General features: G+C 37.0%; 2 protein-coding genes across 2 annotated transcripts in view; one reads left to right on the plus strand and one right to left on the minus strand.

Annotated features, from left to right (window-relative positions):
- LOC126284150 (NKAP family protein CG6066-like) overlaps window positions 1–7885 on the plus strand; it is a 64610-nt gene extending 56725 nt beyond the window's left edge. The window contains exon 6 of the mRNA XM_049982875.1: window positions 7416–7885. The gene's annotated coding sequence lies outside the window, so the exon portion shown is untranslated. The remainder of the gene's footprint in view (window positions 1–7415) is intronic.
- The window catches only part of LOC126284172 (rhodanese domain-containing protein CG4456-like), a 59406-nt gene continuing 51802 nt past the window's right edge, over window positions 7502–15105 (minus strand). Inside the window, exons 3-4 of the mRNA XM_049982908.1 lie at window positions 12606–12768; window positions 7502–7591 (exon numbers count right to left, since the gene is read on the minus strand). Coding sequence (XP_049838865.1) covers window positions 7528–7591; window positions 12606–12768 — 227 coding nt within the window. The 3' untranslated portion in view covers window positions 7502–7527. The remainder of the gene's footprint in view (window positions 7592–12605; window positions 12769–15105) is intronic.

Raw genomic sequence — 15105 nt, forward strand, 5'->3', positions numbered from 1 at the left:
AGCTCGCCAGTTGGACAGTGGAGTTCAGCAGTCTCAGCATAAAGGCTCTCCGCGGGGCTGGTGTAAAAATCTCCAGACATTAAACGTCTCAGAATAGCACTCACAACCTACATTCTCAATTATTTGCTGACTGTATTTCAATCTCTGTCTTCCTATACAGTTTTTGTCATCTACATATCCCTGTAACATCAAGGATGTCATTCCCTGATGCCTTAACAGATGTCCTGTCATCGTGTCCCTTCTCCTTGTCAGTGTTTTCCACATATTCCTTTCCTCTCTAATTCTGCGTAGGACCACCTCATTTCTTACCTATCAGTTTACCTAATTTTCAACATTCGTCTATAGCACCACATATCAAATACTTCAATTCTCTTTTGTTCCAGTTTTTCCACAGTCCATTTTTCACTAACGTAAAATTCTGTGCTCCAAACGTACATTCTCAGAAATTTCTTCCTCAAGTTAAGGCCTATGTTTGATATCGTAGACCTATTTTGGCCAGGAATGCCCTTTTTGCCAGTGCTAGTATGCTTCTGATGTCCTCCTTGCTCCATCTGTCATGGGTTATTTTGCTGCCTAGGTAGTAAAATTCCTTAACTCCATCTACTTTGTGACCATCAATCCTGATGTTAAGTTTCTCGCTGTTGTCATTTCTGCTACTTCTCATTACTTTTGCCTTTCTTCGATTTTCTCTCTGTCAATTTTCTCTACTCATTAGACTGCACATCAAGTAATTCTTTTTGAAACAGTTGTCCCTTTCTGTAGCACAGCCAATCCATTGATGTGGCAGCTCTGTGTTCAAGTACCCATGAACTTCACAATGAAAATGGGGTGGAGCCCCATCCTGCTGAAAGATAAACGGAGAGTCTGATCACATTTGAGGCATCAGCCATTGCTGCAACATGTCTTAGTAGTCATATCCAGTGGCAGTGTTCTCGGCGAAGAAGAATGGCCCGTACAGTTTTCGACGTGACAAGGCACAAAAAACATTTACCTTTGAGGAATCACACTCAAATTCAATGCATTCGTGTGGATTATTTGTACCCCAGTTTCGACAATTATGCCTGTTCACTTTCCAATTAGTGTGAAAAGTGGCTTCATCACTAAAAATTAAGCTATCAACAATGCCATCCCCATCCTCATTCAGTTGTTGCAACTGCGAACAAAACTCAAATCACTTGTCTTTGTCTTCGTCATTGAGCTTCTGCACTAACTCAAATTTGAATGGTTTCATAGACAGCTTCCATCGCAGGATTTTCCACACTGTCATTGGAGCTATTTCGAGTTCACGGTATGCACGACGCAGCAATTTCTTTGGACTCCTTATGAATGTCCCTTGTACGCACTCCACATTCACTTCACTCACACTGGGATGTCTCCCCCTCTTTGCCGGGCACCAGCAACCTGTTGTAACAAGTTTGTTGTGCCAGTGCTAAATGATCTTCCTTGTTAATAGCTTTTACCATACTTGGTTCTAAACATCCATTGAACAGCTGTAGCACACTTGTTTTTGTCGAACTCCAACATACAGAAAGCTCGTTCCGCACCTGAACTCGCCATGTTTGTGACTAGCGCTGACTATCGGCAAATTAGCAAACTACGCTGCGGCAGTATACAGGGGGGGGACACCTTTCAGACTTTCTCTTCAAAATAACATACGTATTGTTGTACAGATGGATAATAGCACTTTATGAGTTGTTCCCAACTCTGTTCAAATGGCTCTAAAGAACTATGGGACTTAACATCTTAGGTCATACATCCCATAAACTTAGAACTACTTAAACCTAACTAACCTAAGGACATCACACACATCCATGCCCGAGGCAGGATTCAAACCTGCGACCGTAGCAGCAGCGCGGTTCCTGACTGAAGCGCCTAGAAACGCTCGGCCACCATGGCTGACCCCCAACTCTGTTTTCAGTATTGTGGCTAACATACAAAAATTTAGCAGCATTGCATTACATGATTTCATTATATAATAATTAGAACATAAAACAATAATTTCAAGACATTCATAACATTTAACGAATTTCTATAGGTTTGATGTTTCATAATAATTTACAGTTTATATCATCCACAAGGTAGAGATTACTGATACTGACATTATAATTGTCTTGTTAAATTGGAATCTGGATGGTAACTTGCCCTTAAACTAAGAGTTGTGGTATCAGTCAGTACAATATACTTCCTAAACTAGTTTGTTACATATCACTCTGCCTGTCAGTGATTCCACACTTGTACTGTTATGTGAGTGGTCTCCTTTATTCCAAATTATTTACAAAAAGATAAGTACAGAAGTTCCACTACTCTTACCCTCAGAAAAGTACAAAATAACAAGTACTTTTTGAGCAATGTAACTTTTTTGCCAATTACCTTGCAGATGACATACTGTCTAAACCAGAAAATGTGTAACAGCAGGTAACTCCGTATAATCAAGCCTTAAAATGAGTACAGTGTAAGGGCATATATTATAGTTTTAAGTATGAAATAGGAAAATAACAGAAAAGGTTTAGAGAAATCTACTGCTCTCACCCTGATGAGGGTGATTATGCATAATAACATGAACTCCACAAGTCACTGAAGGCATCTGGGAGCCATGCTGATCAATTATAATTTTAGTGCTGCCCACAGTATGTGGAGATTGGTCATAGTTGGACCCAAAGTGTACATATCTCATTCGGTGGTGTTCCAGATATGTCCAGTAGGAGTGAGAATGGGTTACTTCGAAGGCCACACAAGCACTCTCGCTTCTGTGGAGTGTTCCTCAATTCTTTCTGTCATATTTGACAGTGATGCAGGTGGTGTACTGAAAGTACAGGTCACCTGTGAAGATGCTGTCACTGAACAACATCCACATGGTTGGTTCCTGTACAATTATAAAGGTGTTTTGTTTCAATAAATGTTGTGTTATCTTTAAAAACTTGAAATTTGTTCATTGCTCATTTTTGGCGTAGTAATAAACAAGAGGATACACTATAAGGAAACACAATAACAATTAGAATTGTGAACTGAATGTGATAAAGACTTAACTCTATTGACTACACTTTATTCAACAGTATTTACTTTGTGCAGCATCACATACTTACCTGGGCATCTCTTTGAATGTACTGTATGTTGCTCAAGTAAGAGATGAACTACTGTAATTCACAGTTTATGACTTCTCAGACAAAGAGAAGAAAACTACAACTGTTTGTGCCTGTGTACTGTTGCGTATTAGTGACTGTCCAACTCAAGACCATTAACAGGATGTGGAAAAGATATCATGATATTTTTGTTGACAATTTTTAGAAATATTAACAGTTTTGTCAGGCAAGGCTTACATAGTAGTATACAGTTTTTTGTTGGGTGTGATGGCTACTTTGCTTTCATTTCAGTGTGATTTTTAGGTTCAATTTGTGTACACATACAACAATCATAGTAGTTGCAGTAATGTTTTTCTCCAGAAACTATTCATACAAAAGCTAACCTACTGCTAAAACTAATTATTGACTTTTGATTTTGAGTAATATTTCCTATTGAATTAATGACAAGTGGGAAGATATTTCACAAACACAGCCATGAATTATACCAGAAATTTGAGTTCAATTAAAACAAATGTTGCAGACTTTGGGAACAAAATTATTGAAAAGTAGTGTAGTTTGAAGCTTACTGAACTGCAGTTTCAAGTCAATATTTTAATAAAATTGAGTCTGCAACCTTTAAATATAGTGAAAGTCTGATATAATTCAGGTTTTTATGTAACACAGTGGCCTTAGTACAGTCTGCATGTAGCCATTTCTATTCTATTATCTAGCATTTCTATAGTATCATATGTACCTGCAACCTTCAAGCCCTGAAAACAGTAATTGGAAGGCTACTTTTGGTTTGTCTTATTATCATTACATTATGACTGTAGTTGGACAGAAACCTGAATGCAGGTCTCATGAATAACACTGTGAAACATACAAGAAAGTGAACACACAACAATGCTTGATAATTACCGAAGTGAGCACAACCATGATTCCCATCATGCATTATTCTGCATCCTTGTTACGGGGTTGAGAAAAACCAGGGTATTAAAAAAAGTGGACAAAATTGGGCTGTTATGAATCTCTTATATTTTTTTCATATTGACAATTAAGTAGCTCAATTTGAATTCCTATCACTAATTTATTCAAAATGGTAACCCATTATTATGCCTACTTCATTAAAGACTCATTTCTTGCTCTACCAGCACTGCATCCATTGAGAAATTCTTCTTTGCCTAAGAGCAAGAACTTGTTTGATCAAAATTAAGAAATAATTTGGAAGAGAAAAGACCCAAGAAATTAGTGAAGATCTATAAATTTCTGCATGCTTCCAAAAAGTAGTAAATTGCACTTTACAGTAATTACAGTTCCATATAAAATTAACTTTGTTCTGGAAATGTAAATGTTATTGAGCTCTGTGTCGTTATATTGCAAAAGTTAATACACAATATTAATCAAATAAATTCTTGTGACAGTAAATGTTACCTTCAGTACATATGATGGCTCTTTTTTTTTGTAAGGCTAACTATGTTGCATTTTGTGTATTAATTTAATTTTTTTAATTACATATTTTTTGGCATTTTTTAACTTCCGTTATGTGAGAGATAAACTAAAAAGTACTGAGTGTGTTCTAAGTGATGATACAAGAGCAAGTCCAGCATGTGAGTGTCATGCACCTGAAGGAACAACAAGGAGATGGATGAAAGATGAAAATAAACTAAGGACTTTTGTAGCTAGAGTTAAAAGTAGTGTGAGAATGGGCATAAAAAGGACAAAACTATGAACAGACACTTGGCTCAAAGAATGTATTCATAGTAAATAAAACAAGGCTCTGTAAATATGTTCCACTTTCTGTACCAATTATTAAAGCTCAAGTTGCAAAATTTTCCTTTGATTACATGCAACAAAGACTTTGATTTTGATAGATAGTTTGCTGGGTGGAAGTAGCCAATGAACATTGAAGAAGTAGCGTCTTCCAGTGCTGAATTTACTTCACAGTTTCCAGAAACATACAAGTTAATGGTAGATCAAAATTTCAATGTTCTTGAAGTGTATAATTGTGGTGAAACTTCGCTTTATCATCAGTTTCTTCCAACCAAAAGTTTCGCAATTAAAAAAAAATAATTAGAAAACACGGGTTTCAATATGAAATTACTCTTCTCTTTGTAACAGATACATTGGGTACACATAAGCCGAAACTAAGGCAAAAGTGAAAGTCTGAAATGTTTCAAGCATTTATACATGTTACCATTACAGTTCACCTACATGCATTCGAAGAATGCTTATGTGACACCTTCATAAAATGGCTTCAAGAGGAGTTTATTTTCTCGGTGAGAAAACACCTGTGACTGTCCAGCTCACCCAATTGCTGATGTGTTGCAGCCAGAAGGTGGAAAAATAAAAACTTTGTTTATGCCTACAAAACAAAATTGCATTAATTCAGCAATGGGATCAAAGCATCATGTGAGTATTAAGGCCCATTATCACCATAGACTGCTCACTGCAATAGTGAATTCTGATGAGGAAATTGAAAATGTTCTTGAAATATGTAAATATAAAAACTGTTGCATACTCAGGAGGCCTAGTGTGGTGAAGCACCAGTCCACTATGAGCATTGCTGAAACAATCATTCTTGAAGAAAAGGAAAAGATGAAAACTGAAGTGATATATGTTTTAACAGCTGCAACAGCCAGTCTGCACTTATGTTCTGCTGGGGTAAAGCACTTCCCCTGACAACAGGGTTATATAGGACTTCTACTGTATTGGTTATTTGAAAAGTCCTTTCAGCTGAATCCATTGGTCATTTTTCAGTGGAAACCACACACCAGACGTGTATGAACTCAGAGCAGGAAGTGTGAAGAGACAGCAATCAGTGGATGATAGGAAATTTGATCTCAATAGTGTGTGTCATGCACCACGATGCCACAATTCATGTATTTTGTGAATAAATAGCATCAAATATGGCTTGCTAGCTGCCAGCATAGAACATTGTGGTGAGCAAGAAATCTGTTTGTATTAGTGTATAGACAGAGACTTGTGACTTGCGGACACACAGCATCCTATAATGAAATCAGATGTACCTTTCGAAAAACCCATTTATAAGAACTGAGCTAGTAAGCAAGAACACTTGATCTTAATGAAGAAACCCACACTTCCAAAAGAAACCCATCATGAAATTATTTTAAGTGTTTAAGGAAAAAGAAGATTTACTTAGCAGTTATGTGCAAAGATTAGGACTATACTAATATGGAAATATTTATTCATTCTCTGTCTCCTTTGGCTTGCTGCCAAGAAATTTACATTACATGAAACATGTCGCAGGATATTTGACATGGCTGTGTTCTTCACCTTTCACAACCAATCATTGGTAAGAATGATAAAGCCCTGCAAACTCTGCCATTTTGAGAAACCTTTTACAGAATGAAGGTGGACTAACCAACAAAAAGAAAATTTATATTACATATCTAAATAACTAAAAATCTAACAATGGAAAATCCAGGATGGAATGTAACAATACCAGAGAAGGAAAGTTGCTACTCACCATATAGCAGAGATGCTGAGTCACAATAGGCACAATAAAAAGATTCACATAATTAAAGCTTTTGGCCATTAAGGCATTTGTCATCAGTAGACACACATACACACACACACACACACACATTCACATAAATACAACTTGCACACGTCTGCAGTCTCAGAGAGCCGAGAACACACAAGTAAAAATCTCCTTCTTTGGATATACAGTGCGTCAACATGAATCTGTCAAATAATGTGTTTTATGTGCAATTTGCTGCACCCTGAAATGACACAGGTGAAGCAAAATAACCAATGTGTGTGTGAGAGGGATGTACATTGCTTACGGTTGTAAATTTATTATTCCTTTAGTTCTAATTTTGTTACTTACTGTGACTAAATTCCAAAGATAAACTCTATGAATAAAAAACGAACATGATTAGCTTGAATGCTCAGTAGTCTTAAAGCAAGGTAATATAATATCACTAAAGGGAATAGTTGTTTGGCAAAACCACTCTGAAATTTCTAATAGCCATCCTCTGATGAGCACTAGAATTCTAATGCCATGTATAAGTCTGGCCTATGACATGCAAATTGTCTGAAATTCTCAAATTCTAAAACCATAAGCTGCAGGAAATACTTACAAGATCATCAGAGACAAAATATAGCAAACTAGTAAAAACTTTAGTTACATGAAGGCATATGCCCCAAAATTGCATTGGAAAAAAATAAAAAATGAATTGAGTAAAGCGTACTTTTTTAATGTCATTTTACATAAAACCTTGTAAAAATTGTGTGTATTAGTGGTATAAGAGCTATCGTTATATACACAAAAATACATTCATTAATGCATAGCATATTTCAGTAAACTTTTCTGAAAAAAATCTTCTTTTCCAGGTGCCATGAGGGGTATAACATCTGATTCTGCACTGAAATGGAGACACAGCATCACATTTTATTCTGGTGAAGTGCTACAAAAAAATTTTGTTGCTCTAAGTACTGCAGTTATCTATGAATTCTTTGATTTTGTGTGCTGCTCCCAGTCCATGAAACCACCTTTGTAGTGCTTTGCCCTGAAACGTTAAAAATTGTTTTATTTGTAACTATGTAATTCTATGTATGGTTAATTGTATGTTACTCTGGAAACAAAAATATGGTACCCTATCAAAATATTTTTATGTTTATGAGATACTAATTATCGTATAATGTGTGTCTGCACTAAGGGTGTACTTTTTGATGTGAAAGTATTTCAAGAACTGAAGCTGTAAATACACTAGATTATTTACTTGTATGCTGTGGTGTTTGAAATGTGTACATTAAATATAAAAACTGCCTTATTTACAAATAAATTACTGTATTATATGTAATATTCATTTTTAAAAAATATACACATTAGTGACAAGGCAAAGAATGTTAACTCAGCACTTGATGTAAAACTCTTGGTAAAGTCAGTTTTCTGTTTGTTGTAAACACTGAACTTAAGTACGTCAAAGTCAAAACTTCACCTCAAATTAATGAGAACAAACAAAAGAAAGTGTATCTTCCAAAAACTGTACGAGAGCATTCTCCCAGTAACTAAGGCAAACAGGAAGATCGCTATTCCTTTGTGCACTTTTTAATAAACATAACTGTTGAATTTCCATTGGCTATGGCTAATATATTGTGCCATCAAGGCCATGGCTAATTTACTGTCCCATCTGTTACTACATAAGCAACTCTCTTCATTTCTTCTTTGTTTTTCAGCTTTCATTTTGTCTCTGCTTTTCAGCTGCAGATGAAACAAAACACCATTCAGACCTATCTCTAATCATCTGGCCATATGACATTATTTACAAGGATGAACAAAAACATGAAAGAGGAGCAACATGCAGGGTTTCACAACACACCCTATTACAAAAGGCATTAAAGAAAACTGCAATTACAATAAAACACACAGGTTTGCATCAACTTTTTGTTTTAATGACTTGCTTCCCCTGTCCAACCATCTTTCCAAACAGCCTAGCCACCAGCAGCTGTTGCATCTGTAGTGATTAGCAGTCCCTCTCAAAATATTCGAAGAGTCTCATTGAGGCCGTCACAGAGCAAAATTGAGGAACAGATCTCCCGTGCCTCATCTCTCCAGTCACCCACCACCTCCCAAAGTCCCACCATCCAGCCATAAATGAGCATTTCCCTTATGACTGAGTACCACCCATGACTGCATGACTGGAGCAACTGAATCACATTCTCTTCCATGGTTTCTACTACCTCTTGTCGTGGCCTGAAATGAGGAATGTCCTACCCACCCCTCCCGCAGGGGTATTCCGCCACCTACTGAACCTACACAAATATCCTCAGCCATCCCTACTCCCAATACCTTGCTCAATGCTAACATCCCTATAATAAAACTAGATGTAAGATCTGCCATACAGCCTCCCACTACCAGATACTACAGTCTGGTCACAAGCATCACATATCGCATCAAAGGCAGGGCTACATGTGAGAGCAGTCATGTGATGTCCAAACTAAGTTGCAACTGCTGTTCTATGTGGGCGTGACAACCAACAAGCTGTCTGTATGAACAGACACTGACAAATTGTTGCCAAGAAACAGCTGGACCAGCCAGCTGCTCAGCATACTGCCCAACACAACATTTTTCACTCCAATGACTACTTCAAACCCTGTGCCATCTGGATCCTTCCTACCAACACCAGCTTTTCTGAACTGCACAGCTGGGAACTGTCCTTGTAATATATACTGCTGCACCGAAACGGCCTACCCTCTCTCTACCATGTCCCTATATGCTCCCACGAGCACACTTCACCATCCCCTAATCCTACCATGCTATCAGCCATCTCATAGTTTTATAGTTTCCTTGAGTGAATTTTCATCTTCATACATTGCATAACTTTTTATTTACTTGCTTACATGGTTTATGACTAGATGCAAGACTTTCTAGTTGATACCACTTGGGCTCTTTGTGTCAGGTATCTTTATCAATGACTGTCTCGTAGATGGCATGCACTGCAGAGAGGGTTTGGAATTCAACCCATGACATTAGTTAAGTTTGGAGTTCAGGAATTATGTAGGACCAGCTCAGCTCCTACAATAGTACAACTGACAAATTTTACATTTCTTAACTATTCAAATAAAATTATAATGGAAATACTACCTATGGTAGAGAAACACCTCCTCATTAGATGATGCATGCTGTTCTTACTACAGAGCCTATGTCTCTTACAAATTTACCTGAGTGGTGCAAAGAATAAACAAACAAATAAAAAAACTGCAATATCTGTCAATGTGAGTGGGCTGAAATTAGAAGGGAGCAAGGAACGATAGAACAAGACATATTTTTATTCATACTCATGTCGTATTCTGGATACCTCATCATGAAAGAGAACCTTTAGGGACATGGAACAAGTCAAAATATACATTAACAAACGACTTCTGTAATGTATATTACCAGAAAATTATGACTAGTGTCAATCTATTCACATTAATAACTTGCAGTAATAATTACGACATGTAATTATAGATTCACGAGTGCATATTAGAAGGAAACAGATACTTGAAAAAGAGTCACTGCTTCTTCTCTTATACTACTCAACTATGTTATCTAATATACATCTACATCTGTGAACTATATGGCAAAAGGTAATTCCCACTGACCATGAAAGCTACCCTTTTTTGTATGTGTTCAATATTTGGTATGGGTACCACACATTTGAACAGTATTCTAGGATGGGTCACACAGGTGTTTTTCTAAACAATGTTCTACAATTGATCACACAGGTGTAAAGAGTCGCCTTTGTAGACTGGCTGCATTTTCCCACTATCCTACCAGATTAGATTAGATTAATACTTGTTCCACAGATCATGAATACGACACTTCGTAATGATGTGGAACGTGTCAGGTTAATAAAAGATGTCTGTACAAGAAATTACGTTACACAAAATATTGCATGACACAAATAATAAATAATTAAGTTTGTTTGTTTGTGTGGTTTTTTTTTTTTTTTTTTTTTTTTTTTTTTTTTTTTTTTTTTTTTTTTTTTACTTAGTTTATATCTAAAAATTCAGCCAATGAGTAGAAGGAGATGTCATCTAGAAATTCTTTTAATTTATTTTTAAATGTTAGTTGGCTATCTGTAAAGGCTTTTGATGCTGTTTGGTAGGTGCCCAAAGACTTTTGTGGCAGCATAATTTACCCCTTTCTGTGCCAAAGTCAGATTTAACCCTGCATAGTGAAGATCATCCTTTCTCCTGGTGTTATAGGTATGCACACTGCTATTACTTTTGAATTGGGTTGGATTATTATCAACAAATTTCATAAGGGAATATATATACTGTGAGGTTACTGTGAGGATCCCTAGATCCTTAAATAGACCGTGGGTGGGCTCCAGCAATTATTCTGATTACACGTTTTTGTGCAATGAATACTTTTCTACTCAACGATGAATTACCCCAGAATATGATGCCATACGAAAGCAGTGAATGAAAGTAGGCATAGTAAGCTAATTTACTGAGATTCTTATCACCAAAATTTGCAATAACCCTAATAGCATACGTAGCTGAACTCAGACGTTTCAGCAGACCATCAATGTGTTGCTTCCAGTTTAACCTCTCATCAATGGACACACCGAAAAATTTTGAAAATTCTACCTTACCTACAGACTTCTGTTCAAATTCTATATTTATTACTGGAGTTGTGCCATTTACTGTACGGAACTGTATATACTGTGTTTTATCAAAATTTAAAGAGAGTCCGTTTGCTGAGAACCACTTAATAATTTTGTGAAAAACATGATTTACAATTACATCACTTAGTTCTTGGTTTTTGGATGTTATTACTATACTTGTATCATCAGCAAAAAGAACTAACTTTGCATCTTCATCAATGTGGAATGGTAAGTCATTAATGTATATCAAGAACAGTAAAGGACCTAAGACCGAACCCTGTGGGACCCCGTGCTTGATAGCACCCCAGTTTGAGGAATCAGCTGTTGTTTTTAACATTACACGAACCTTTTATTTCAACTTTCTGCATTCTTCCAGTTAAGTATGAATTAAACCATTTGTGCACTGCCCCACTCAAACCATAATGATTTAGCTTATCTAGAAGAATTCCATGATTTACACACCAGTAAATAAAAGTCTGCCACCTGCTTCATGTAATTACAATTTGTGCCCATCTAGTGCTGAATCAGTAGTTAATTGTATCCTCATTTGTTACTATCAGCTGGCCAAGTTTGCATGACATACTGAATGTGTTTCATTAGTCACATTTTCTTTTCTTTGCAAGTCACATCTTATTCGGGTATATTCCAGTCCATCATTCTCATCAGACTGCATTGGCGGTACTCGAATTAACAAAAACATTTTGTTACTCACACACTGCTTGACCGATTGGTAGTTTCTGTATTCCTATTTACACCCTTAGACGCATTTTATTTTGTCTCTTGAAGTTAATCTTGTTCAATGTGCACCTGGCAATGCACAGGACGTAGGACAGATTAATCTGTGTGCCTGTTTGGGTGAAGAATTGTTTCAGACTTGTGTATATTTTTTTTTTATTTTGACCCTGCTAATAGCATCAACATTGATATATTAACCATATGTTAGTATGATTTAATTAAACATCTTATTTTACCTTTGATTTCTTAAAATAATGTGCGTGGTATACCTACAGTGCAGACACTGTGGCTGAGATATCTTCATAACTCATCTGTTGAATGTTTTATGGGAACAAATTTACATAGGATATATTTTAGTGTGGTTTTAGACTGTGTATAGTATTCGATTAGGATTAGCGGCAGGCAAAACATTGATTCTTGGATTTTACTATCCTAAATACGTATACTAATAATTTACTCAGTATTGACAATGTTTAGAAATTAACCTACAAACCCCTCCTCCCTCTTTTCTCAGAAGTTACGCTTTTTCCTTGCAGGAAGTAAATGCATGTTCACTGCAGGTTGGAAACTTTATAAGCAATGACCAAAATTAGAAAAAAATCAATTGTAAATAGTAAGTGACTTAATAGTAATGGATACATTAGGTTCAAAGTTTAGTCACAGACCTACTTTGTGCTGTCAGTTTACTTACTTTGTATATCCAAGCTCTAGAGCTGTTTGCAATGCTTTCAGGCTCCTTCCTCCAGCACGGCAAGAAAATACGAGAGGTGCATCTAGACCAGGTTTTGTTGCATTATATTTCTTTTGAAACTCGCTGTCTGAAAGCTCTCCTAAAGCTTTGGACACATCTTTCACTGAAATTTAATCGCAAATAAATTAGTTTGGTCATTTTTGTGACACATATACTATAATCTACAGTTACATTTTTCCTGCATTGCTTTAGGCTGTGATCTAACAAGGAAAACACACTATCGCACCCCCTCAGATTTGGTGGTTAAGATGGCTCAGTCGATAGCCTGTCAAAAACGAAAGACAGATCAAGCATGAAAACAGGAAGAAGATATTCTGAACTGTGAAAAAAAGCAGAATAAGAACAATGATCAGTTTAAGGACAAAAAATGCAACATCGAGCACACTGAAACAGCAACGGCGTCTTAGATAAGACTTCACGGCGTTGGACTGCCATGCGGGTGACGGTGTATTCAAATTCGTGTCTGTGTTGTGGTGTGATGTCCATTTGCAACAGTGAGGTGTAAGGAAGAGAGCGATAATGACAGTTGATTCTGCACAACTACTCTATTAGCAGCCGTAAGGAAGTGGCTTTTAAATGGGAACTGCAGATGTGACAAAGCTACAAGTCAACAAATCCTCCACCAAAAAACATGTCTGGTATGATATAAACGGCATTAGTGACAGTACGTGTGTCATATGGTGTGAATCTCTTACTGACACACCTAACTTGTATGCCTGGTAAGTAAATGATATATGCCTGCTTGTCTGATTTTGGTGTTTGAATGGATGTGAATACGATCACTGTCAAGGAAATGATGAAAACATAGTAGTTTGTCATGTAAGCTGCAACAAATGAACATAACAGTTTCACAGTCACAAAGTTTCTCTGTGCTCTGTCAAAACATATGTTTTAAGGTCTTTGAAGTTGTGCTTCGTTTTGGATGTTTTGTCTCTTGAATTCCTTTGTTGTAACATAGTTTACACCCGTCTATTTGTTGTTTTCATTTCTGTTAGATGTCTATGTGGTATCTTGCTCTCGCTATTCATCACATATACTTGCAATGGTAATGTATTCTTACCACATGACTTATGCTCTGTAACCAGTGCATAGTATGACAACTGCCAAGGCTACGTAAAGAAATACACATTTCAATGACCGGACAGGCAGAGTTCAGTATACCTTCTTCCTGTTTTCGTGCTTGGTTTGTGTTCAGAGCCATCTTATCACAAAATCTGAGGGGGGTGCGATGGAGAGTTTCCCTTGTAAGGCATGTTTCTGTGCCTAATTTTCATCTTCTAATGCTGAAGACATCATTAGAGTCCATAAAGACCTAGCTCAGCAAGTCAAGTTGTTCGTACGTACCTGCACAGTGGCCTGCAGAGGCAAATCAAAGTGTGTTATGGAAGACAGTACTGTGGACCTGTCTCATTTCGATCCTCCTCTTTTTCTTTGTTTACATACAGTTGCGACTAGGCCTAATTTTTGTAAATGTGTTTTTCTTCTTTTTTCAGTAATCTAACTTATTGTCACTAAAGTAAGTTTGTTTACATACCATTGAGACCATACATAGTCTTTCGCAAACATGTTTTCTTGTTTTTCAGGAATTTAATTTGACTTATTTTCACTAAAGTAAGATTTTTTACGATGAGTGAAAAGTGCCTGACGTGCCACAGAATTGTAAGCTCCGGGGTTCAGTGTGATGGCTGCAGTAGTTTTTTTTCCATTGGGGTGATTGTAGCAGTATGGGAAATGGGGAAGTGGATCAGACTCATCAGTGGTTCTGTAGGATATGCAGTAGAGATAGGAAAATAGTGGAACAGGAGGGGAAAATTGCTGCCCTTCAGGCACATTTAGAGCAAGCTAGAGAAGATCTGAACAGGTGAAGGATGGAGAAGGGTAAAGAGAGGTTGGAAGTGGCAACAGATAACAGGAGGAACAGACCTAGAACTTTGTCAGACAGCTTTGTGGTGAATGTGAAGAATAAGTTTGACCTGTTGCTTCGGTTAGAAACTGACCTCAGACTGAGATAGGTGTAGAGAGGGCGCAACAAACTTCCAGTAGAAAATTGAATGAGAATGTAGGGAAGTCAGCAAAGAGAAAGAAAGTTTTGTTGTTAGCTAGTTCATATGCCAGAGGTGTAGGTCAACTTTTGCAGGATCAGAATACCAGGTCACAAATTTTTTTTAAACCGAGTGCTGGTCTGGGTCAGGTGACAGAGGATTTAGATTCACTCTGTAAAGATTTTTCCAAGGAAGATACTGTGGTTATTGTGGGTGGGCCGGGCAGTAGTATTGACATAGATCTTGGGTACAATATAGAGTGTGACCTGCAAAGATTGCATCAGCAATGAGACATACCAGTGTTGAGTTTGTGTCTGTTTTGAGATGACATGACCAACCTCATTTAAACTAACCTCATTTAAACTCTTCTGTCGGGAGAGTTAATTAGGAGTTGGAGC

Source organism: Schistocerca gregaria, chromosome 1 (assembly GCF_023897955.1).
Source record: "Schistocerca gregaria isolate iqSchGreg1 chromosome 1, iqSchGreg1.2, whole genome shotgun sequence".
NCBI classification, from domain to species: domain Eukaryota; kingdom Metazoa; phylum Arthropoda; class Insecta; order Orthoptera; family Acrididae; genus Schistocerca; species Schistocerca gregaria.